This window comes from Seriola lalandi, unplaced genomic scaffold (genome assembly GCF_002814215.2).
Source record: "Seriola lalandi dorsalis isolate HSWRI2012SDOR001 ecotype SW California unplaced genomic scaffold, Sedor1 jcf7180002054537, whole genome shotgun sequence".
NCBI lineage: Eukaryota > Metazoa > Chordata > Actinopteri > Carangiformes > Carangidae > Seriola > Seriola lalandi.
The window spans coordinates 930,662-940,517 of NW_019525090.1; the positions used below are offsets into that span (position 1 = coordinate 930,662).

General features: G+C 39.1%; 1 protein-coding gene across 1 annotated transcript; it reads left to right on the forward strand.

The window, feature by feature from the left end:
• Positions 1-3,863: 3,863 nt before the first annotated feature.
• Positions 3,864-9,784, forward strand: LOC111661118 (cell surface A33 antigen-like). The gene is made up of 7 exons (XM_023414580.2): positions 3,864-4,029; positions 4,696-4,868; positions 5,067-5,280; positions 5,996-6,160; positions 7,076-7,192; positions 7,327-7,453; positions 7,874-9,784. Exons 1-7 carry the CDS (start codon positions 3,882-3,884, stop codon positions 8,355-8,357), a joined length of 1,428 nt encoding a protein of 475 aa, XP_023270348.1. The 5' UTR covers positions 3,864-3,881; the 3' UTR covers positions 8,358-9,784.
• Positions 9,785-9,856: the final 72 nt, after the last annotated feature.

Consider the following 9,856-nt stretch of genomic DNA (forward strand, 5'->3'; position numbering starts at 1 on the left):
AGTATGTCGAGCCAAACGAGCTCAGCATTTTCTTAGCAAATGTTCGAATCTCTTGGAACCTGCCTTCATCCAGCTGGAGGTAGAAGTTGACAAGAGGGAGCTGTTGGTGCCGACTGCTTCGTAATTCAGCGAAAAAATACTCCAATTTCCACTTGTCCTGGAAGCGGCGGCCCTCGCTGTCAACTTTCTGTTTTTAGTTACAGTCACCATGTCAGAAATGGGCTGAAAGGATCACACAAGGGTCACGGCGGCGAGAGTGCGGCCACAGGTCTACTGCCATCTTCTCGTGAAGTGTAAAACAGCTTTTTTTGTACGTGTGTATTTTATACTGTGGTCAACAGAGCTGGCGGGCCACATATTATTGATTTTATGACAGAGGCTGCGGGCCGGTGAAAATTTGAACACGGGCCGCAATTGGCCCCCGGGCCGGACTTTGGACATGCCTGCTTTAAAACAAGCAGGAAGTGAAGCAAAACTTAAAGATTGTGATCATAAAACAATTGATTAATATATGAATACTTCAGATCAAACGTGTTGTCAGATATATTTCACTTGGTTCTGTTTATCAATTCTGATGGAGTTCTATCATTTTATTTTGTAACTGATGTTTGAATGAGCAGAAGAGCCTTGGACAAAATGAAGGTGCAGCTTTATCACAAGGTGGCAGCATTTCCTCTGAAAATCACTTCACATTGAACCACAGGCTGTGATATAAAGCTTCATGAGTGGAATGCAAAATATTAATGCATTTCTTGTGAAATAAGTGGTTTTAATGCTCTAGATTACAGCATTCAGTGTACAGCATAACTGGCCATTAGATGAACACTCCTGGTTTCAAGTTCAGCTGTATTTACTGTAAAACATGAAAAGCTTTTCTACCTACCGTTCTCTCTTCCTGCACTAATTGAAATAATTACTTCTTGGAGCAACATCATCATTCATTCACGGAGTCCTGTTTCTGTCCATCTGATGAATATAAGTAACATTCTCACTGTCACAGCTCTGTTTTTAGTTCTCTACCATCTCCAGAGGGAAATACCTGGTTCTTTAGCTGCTAAATGCTCCACTGTGTTCACCATCTATCTGTATGTGCACTTTGGTGCTGTCACAACCCAGCACATGTTAGGAATAAGGGAAGCATAAATGCTGATGTGCACTGTATAGTAAAAAAATATAAATGGCAGTTCCGCTTTCTAATCAGGCTGATACTTGGGTACTTGGGATTAGACAGACTGGATAAGGCAAGTTTATTCACAGCACCATTCAGACACAAGGCAATTCAAAGTGCTCTACAGAGGCATGGAAATACATTAAAAATAAAACTTTTTGATGACATTAAAACTTCATTAAAGAACAACAAAAATAAATTTAAATAATCAAAAACATTTTAAACTCAATTTTAATTTCATTAAGATTGCATAAAATCATGTAATAAGATGTAAACTTCTTTTTCGCCTGAGTGTACTACTACTAAATGGTTGAGGCAAACAGCACTACACTAATGCACCACCATTTCTGATTTCACCTAAAGGCAAACAAAGTTGCAAGTTCACAAGTTTAATAAACTCCGTTAATAAGTATTTGTCTCATTTGAAGCGATCACACAGTTTGTTTACAAAATTGTTTACTATAATGTCTATAATGTCTATAATGCTGCTCACTTTAGCATTACCTTGACTTTAACTTTGTGACACCCAAAGTTAGCAGCTAAATGTATTATTATACTGGCAGCTAATGTGACTTTAATTTTTCATGTCATCTTATGTAATATAACTGTCACTGTTTATATTCAATACATTTGTAATGGCCATTCTGAGTAATGTGGTAGCCAAAGCAAAGCATACCTAATTATCTTAGTTGATGGCCAATTGAGCAGCTATGGTTGCTGAAATTTTATCATTTTCCATTCACTTTAGAATCATTATGTTGTCATTTTTTTTCTTTTTTTACCATACTACTTATTTTTTAGTGGGCTGCACTCAAAGGTAACATAACTTTCACTGTTTCATTTCAAATCAGTATTTAATTTGTGATGACGAGAATCAGCAGCTAATGTTACTGTTGCTGTTTTGCAATTTAGCAGCTGAACCAACTAACATTTTTTCCACATGGCATTTTCTTTAGAATAATTATGTTGTCATTGTCTTTTCTTTTTACCATAGCATTGTTAGTGGTAGTTCTTCTTTCAGTTCTTTTGCATTCCCTCGCAATGTTTTTCTGGTCCTTGTAGGCAAATCCTATCACCTTTAGAGGAAAAAGCCAGGCTAAAGCTTTCCCTCTGTTTTCAGGTGTTGTGCTTAATCTAAGATAACAGGCGACTGTAGTCTGACATCATCGATCGGTAATCTCATCCAGCTCTCTGCCAGAAAGTTATGTGTTCTTTTTTTCTGAAAGTTGGTTCATGCTGGTTCAACTTTGTCGCACAATGTTTGAGAGTATTGTTGGGTATTTTTCCTTCTACTAAGTGGTGCCATAGTGGAGCATAAAAACACAGCACAACTCAAGACGGAGCCAAATTTGATCCATGAGGCTTATGTTTTATTTTGTGTTGTGTTATGTTTTTGGTACTCAAAATTATTTTAATCAAATTTATACACTGCTGCCCATAAATTTGGAATAATTTTGTTTTCAGTTTAATTGTGGTTTCATTTTCATTATGATATGTTTGGAACAGATTGACTACTAAAGTTTTGAGAAGATATACACTTAATCTGTCAAGAATAAATCATTGTTACAATCATTTCATGGAAAGAGGTAAAAAATATTTTATTCCAACTTTATGAGCAACAGTGTATATATTGCACATTTGGCTCAGTGCACTTTAAACACAGCACATGTGAACCAAAATATAAATAAACCAAACCGTTTATATACATGTACATATATATGAATATGATAAAAACGAATCATCCCCTGCCCACTCATACAAAAATACCAGACATAAGTCTGTGCAACACACCCACTCCCATACACCAATAGGGAACAAGTGAGATAGATAGTCAGACAAAGAAATGTAGTTACTAGCCATAGCATGGAGTTTCATTTGTGCCAGAATATGTCCACATGTACACTGAACTTCAGTTCTGATAAAATACTATTTGATAATCAGATTGGCAAACGACTAAAGTATAGTTTGTTGTTCAGTCGACATGGAAAAATGGAACATATACTTCTTTTTCTGTGTGTGTGTGTGTGTGTGTGTTCATGTGTGTGTGTTCATGTGTGTGTGTGTTCATGTGTGTGTGTGTGCGTGTGTGTGTTCATGTGTGTGTGTGTTCATGTGTAGGTGTGTTCATGTGTGTGTGTGTTCATGTGTGTGTGTGTTCATGTGTGTGTGTGTTCATGTGTGGGTGTGTTCATGTTCGCCTCTAGGTGGTAAATCCTAGTCAAACCAGTCTGACAGGACAAAATGCTTCTTTTGTTCCACCAGCACACATCAGCTTTTCTCTGTACCACAAACACTGTTAAGTGTTTGGTTTCTCTCTCTTGCAACCTGCGCTAAAGCTGATTGATAAAAGAGAGTAAGAAAAGTATTCTATAACATCTGTGTTAATACATAAAGCTTTGGAGTTCAAGACGAACATTTGTGATTTTGCGATCTTTGATTAGAAACAGTGCAAAAACTATATCTGAAATAATCCATATGTGCTTCTGTTGTAAAAATCTATCGTGAGAAAACTCAGTGGACAGGTTTCATCTAAAGTCAAATATAGGCCTTAGCTAGTGGATGAGAGTACGAGCCGAAACACGTCAGGACAGATCAACAAGAATGTTACCTGAACAGCAAGAGCTGCGGTGATTGGTGGAGAGCGCTGTCAGTCATTGCGGGGCGGCGGGCACACCCAGCTGGCTCATCACACACGGGACGCAGTAGGGTTTCGATGCGACACCGCACCGGCGGCTCAGGTTCCCTATTTCTTTTTGGAGTAAAACAACCACACAGAGAAAAGTCACTGACGGCTGGTTTTTATAAAATAAACGTCTCAGCTATGAAGGGAAAGATTTCTAGTTTGACTCTGCTGTGTCTGGGTGAGTATTCTTGTGATAAATGACATTTGTTTCTGTCCTTTGCGCCTAACCAAGCTGCCACACCTGTTTGTGCACCTTCAGGTGTTCTAAAACGGAACAGGCCCAAGTAACCTGTATATGCAGGTGATCTGTCCAAATGATTTGTTGTTGTATGAATACACAAAAATTTAGAACACAGAACACTTTGAAATCAACATTGTGAAATGTTAATATGCTATTGACCTGTACAGTTTTCTTTCACACCGGCCTGACACTGGTAACTTCATAGAATGGTTTTAGCCTCTAATGGCGCATACGAGACTGGGGTTGCAACTCCTTATTTTCATTATCGATTAAACTACCCATTATACTGGGTAAATCCTTTAGTTATAAAATGCCCATCACAAGCTCCCATGTTTCTTTGTTTGTTTTGACAAAATACAGAGATTTTCAGTTTACGGTCATAGAGGACAAAGGAAAACCAGAAGTCATCAGGCTTTCAAACAGCTGTTTCTGTCTGTGCTGTGTGTGTTTGTGGCTGGGAGGGTGGGATAATAAGTTATTTGTATAAATGTAAAGATCACCTGCTATAACATTCACATGAAAGTCGCATTGATGGTGTTTTTATATGATAGTGAAATGCACGCAAATGACTATGAATAATCAATATGAGTAAATCTTTGACAGTGTTGTCTGGTGTTGGTGCCCTCAATGTGAACATCCCACTGGAAACATATGAACATGCCAGGGGTGACAACATCACACTGCCCTGCAGCTTTAAACCTTCCAAACCCCTAACCCCCGAAAAACTAGTCATCATCTCATGGTCTGCTGAGGCTGAAAAAGCTAATGCTAAAGAGGTCAGTATCTATCTATCTATCTATCTATCTATCTATCTATCTATCTATCTATCTATCTATCTATCTATCTATCTATCTATCCATGCGACATGATCAGCATAATCCTAATTAATTGTGTATTGTGAATAAGAAAATGAATAGCAGAACTTTGTTATCTTCCTCTTTTGATGTTCCTCTGCTGCTGTTGCTGTGTAACAGACCCTGATCCTGACCCACTACTCTACTGGCACTACTGACATCAAATCACTCTATGAAGGCCGGGTGTCCGTGGACATAGACATCCCTTCTGGAAAGGCCGACCTAAAACTGTCCTCTATCACACTAGCAGACAACAAGGTTTTTGAGTGTCGTGTCCAGATCCCAAAAGATGATGAGGGCAAGCCAGCTGACACTGCACGTTTGGTGGTTCTAGGTAACATTGCCTTTATTTTCAAAGAAAAACACACCATTTGCTTTAAATGTTTAAAAGTGGGTGAAAAGAGTTGTTCATGCTTTCCATTTAACATAGTATCAGATATTTAACCCTAAGTATAACACTCAGTCAGTATAATGTTTAGCACTGAAGTCCTCTCTGTTCTGTATTCACGTGGGTATTGTTACTACTACTGAAGTAAAAAAAATAACATATGATATATGGAAGTAGAACAAAGACACTTCTGTGTTAATTTTATCCAACATTGCTCCTTTTCTCTATAACCAGTTTACATCTTTATGTCACAGCACTTACTGTATTCTACGTCATGTAACAACATAATAACATACTTGAAATAATATAATAGTGGTTTGCACTATAACCTCGCAGCAAGAAGGGTCTTGGTTTAAAACGGCACAACAACTGGGGTTTGCTCTGTGCTTTTGTGGGTTTCCTCTGAATGCTCCTGTTCCTTCTATAATACAGAGACATGTACAATTAGGTTAAATGACTCTATAATATCCAGGATGTACCCAGCCTCTCGCCCACCGCTTGTACGACCTTGATGGATAAAACTGTATAACTAATGGATGGATGAGTAGGACATATTTTATTATTAATACATGTCACTAAAGAAGCTGTTGTCACAAGAAAAATTCTTTTTTTGTCCCTTTTAAACACAAATCATACCTTATTTTTATTTCTATTTTTCTAGTGGCTCCATCGACACCCATCTGTAAGATCCAGGGTAAGACAGAGTACGGCCAGAACATCAACCTAACCTGTCTGTCTGAGGAGGGCTCCCCACCACCGACTTATAAGTGGGAAAGCCGTGATGTACAGAACGCGCCTCGTGCTGCACACCCCAGAACCACCACCAGTAAGTATGAGTGTTCAGTAAGTAACAGCTTCTGACAAGACTACTGATCCTGGAAAAATACAAGTCAACTGCCAGCAGATAAAGGTTTACTTACCTTGGGTGAGAATGGAGACATGTTCTTCTTCGCTTGGTATACTTTAAATTCATTTTTCAGCCTCATTTGATGTTTAAAGGTGACCCACAGGGTGGTGTGTGCTCACAAACTGCAATACATTCATTTCAGACAATGGTGATGCTTTAAAAGTCAATGCATTTAACTAGAAATTTGGCAATTTAGAGGCAGTAATAGGCTCTACAGAAAGAACAGGGAATGCATTTTTAATGTAGAGCACGAGTTACACTAGATTTTTTAGACTGATTCTAATGTTGGTATTTTTGAGTTGAAAAAATTCTCATACATTTGGATATTAAAGAATGACCAAAAGGTGAAAACAATCTTCTAAGTACACAAACTGTGACATTGCTTCAAACTTGCCTCAAGCATAGGCTGTATTTGGCCTTTCTATATTGCAATTTCATCTTGCTTTGTGGGTAACATATAGGCCGATACTAGAATAAAAAATCTGACTTCCCTCTAATGTGTTTGCTTTTAAATGTGTTGTATAGAGTCATCACTGACAGTGACATATGTTTGTACAGGCCTCAGGGTGAATAGTTGAAATAGGAGGAAAAACAGATCAGCACTGACACCAAAAATGTCTCTGTTGTGTTGCGTAAACATACAAAATGTACAATAAAACCTTCAAGAAGTATGATTAACAGCAGGGATTATTCATTGGGCACCTTGCCGTTTCCAGAAGATGCACTTTTTATGAGCAGTAGCATTGTAGAACTTGTAGTCTGTAAAATAAGAAGCAATAAAGTTGTGTTAGCAGTGATGTGTACAGTACACGTGACTGACTCTTTGTCTTTCAGACGGAGGTATCCTGTCTTTATACAATATCTCCAAAGAGACATCAGGATTCTTCATCTGCACCTCCAGCAACAAGATCCGCTCTGCTACCTGCAACGTCACCCTCGCAGTCATGCCACGTGAGACAAACCTTTCATTTTCATTAACAGTCTGGGAATTTAGCAATCCCAATAAATACATCTTTACAACAATTTATTATAATATCCATTCATCAGTTTTTCTTCTCCCAACTTGTCTTCCTTCAATCCTGCAGCTTCCATGAACATTGGCTCCACTGCAGGAATCATTGCTGCAGTTGTTGCCTTTTTGATCATACTCATCATCGTCATCTATTGCTGCTGCTGCCGCAAGAAGAACAAAGAGGAGGAATATGCCATGGGGTAATGCTTCTCTGCCTTAAAGACAAACATACAAACCCTTTCACACTGATGCTGTGAACGAGATGCTGTGACGTGGACAGAGGTTAACATCTGATACAACACATTCATGAGGCTGATTGAGCAGGTGGTTTAGGTTTATAGGCAGAGAGAATACAGCTGTCTATGAGAGGTCAAAGACATTTGTTTATGCAGCATTTTTTATCCATAAGGGAAAAGTGTTTTTTATATTAATATTAAAACTACACAAGTTGGTCAGATGCTAAGATGCAGAACCGAAAGAAGAAAAGGATTTAGGTTTAAGGAGATTTATTTAGCCACATTTGAGCAGAGAACTATGGTTCCACACAAGCTGCTAAAGGAATGAACAAAAACAAAAACTCTTCATCCCAAACATCTGACTGCTGTGTGTCCACTTTGCAGAGTCCGTGAGGAAGAGTTCCACGACAAAGAGCCGGTTAGTGAGACTGGCCGAGCTGATGGGCAGGATGACAAACCCGCTGATCGCCGTGACCGCTATGAGGAACGGAGCGAGCGCGGCTATGACCACCGCAAGGACTATGACGATCGGCGCAGCGACTACGATGATCGCCGCAGCGACTACGATGATCGCCGCAGCAACTATGACGACCGACGCAGCGACTACAATGATCGGCGCAGCGACTACAATGATCGGCGCAGCGACTATGAAGATCGGCGCACCGACTACGATGACCGCCGCAGTGACTACTCCGACCGCCGTGACAGGTACAGTGATCGCAATGAGCGCTATGACGACGACCACCACTATGAAGACGAGCGCCGCTACAATGACCACAGAGAGGACCGCTATGATGAGCCCTATGAAGAGCGTGAGAAACCACCTGTGCCAGCCAACAAGCCGCCAAGGAAGGACTATGATGAGTAAGGCCTCCAGTCTTTACCAACCACTGTCCTCCATCTTATATTTTATTTTCATTGACTTTCCAACTGGCTGCCAGTTACTTCACACTCAAGGTGCGACCCAATTGGCTCAATCAACATTTTGCCTCAATGGACCTAGTTATGACATAATTGGCACGGAAAAAACGGCTATACTTATTCTAGAGTTAAGCATAATCTGTTATTACATGTTTGAGAGATGGAAGCAGTTTTAGGGTTTAGAGGTGTGATTTGAAGCACAAGACTGGGAGGATCAGTGGAAGGGCAGGGAACCAAATTGGTGGCCACAAAGTCCATCTAATCTGTTTTTAACAGCGAGTCGGTGGGTGTGGTCAACAGGTGAAATCCCTCTAGTTTTCACACTGGCACAAACTGCTTAGGGCAAAATCTGTACCTTTCTTGTGCAGCAAAACTCACGTCATATAAAGATTAGGAACTTAGCAAACATTTCACAGATCCCCAAATGTGTACACACAAACACACACACACATAGTGGGGTCTGAAATCTGAGACCACTTTCCCATTCAGTACAATTTTAGTACTATATGAGAGCAATGGCATTAACAGCAGACTGTTAATGTTCTGTTAATAATTTTCTGCGATATACAGGAAGCTGTTTCCTGTTTGACTTTGAAATGTATGTGAATACACAGTCAGGTTTAGTCACATTCTAAAGTAGAGGCACAAACACATGCTGTAAGATGAAACATGCAACCCCTGCTGTCTGATGTGTGGAAGAGGGTTGTGTAATCCGGAAATTATGTGGAATTTTAGCTTTAAACCTGATATGTAGACATTGTTACGCAAGAATGTTCGTTTGTCTTGATGGCTTCTGCTGTTGGGTGTAACTGGTGGCTTGTTTTAATAAGAAGCTACCACTTCATGCTATAGAAAAGTTTTTGTCATTCTTAATGCTTACTGGAATTCTTTTTGTTTACTGAGTTAGATAGGCTTAGTGTTTATTCTTGTATAGAAACAGAGGCACTGAACCAGTTTTATCATCCATTCTATTGAGTGCTTTCAGTTCCTTTCTTTCTTTCTTTTTTAAACCACAACATTATAGAAAGTAGAACTTCTCTGATCTCTCACAGTCCCACAGATCTCTCATGGTTTTATGTTTTGTAAATGAAAATAATAATTTTAGTAATATGTGTAAACTTTGAACATATACAGTACATATCCTCCTTTTTACCATGTTACTTTCAAAGATGTTTTTATGTTGAAGAGATTTCTGTTGAAATGCAATGAAATATGACAATCTACATGCTAGTATTTTATGTCAGCAATAATAATGTTGCAAGTTTTCACTGAGATTTATCAAAATTTTGTGTAAATGTGAAACATTCGGCGTTTGTGTTCCAATATTCTGTAAAAACTAAACTTGATTAAATAAAATGAACTCTGAATCCTGAACACTAGATGGCAACACAACACAAACTAAACAAATCAGCCTTCACGCAATCAAATGGCATTTATGACTACATT

What these genes read in the sequence shown, in the direction of transcription:
- LOC111661118 (XM_023414580.2), top strand. Translation starts at nt 3,882, where the DNA reads ATGCGACACCGCACCGGCGGCTCAGGTTCCCTATTTCTTTTTGGAGTA. An exon ending in AAAAAGCTAATGCTAAAGAG is followed by an intron (nt 4,869 to 5,066) that starts GTCAGTATCTAT and finishes GCTGTGTAACAG; the next exon opens with ACCCTGATCCTGACCCACTA. An exon ending in CACCCTCGCAGTCATGCCAC is followed by an intron (nt 7,193 to 7,326) that starts GTGAGACAAACC and finishes TCAATCCTGCAG; the next exon opens with CTTCCATGAACATTGGCTCC.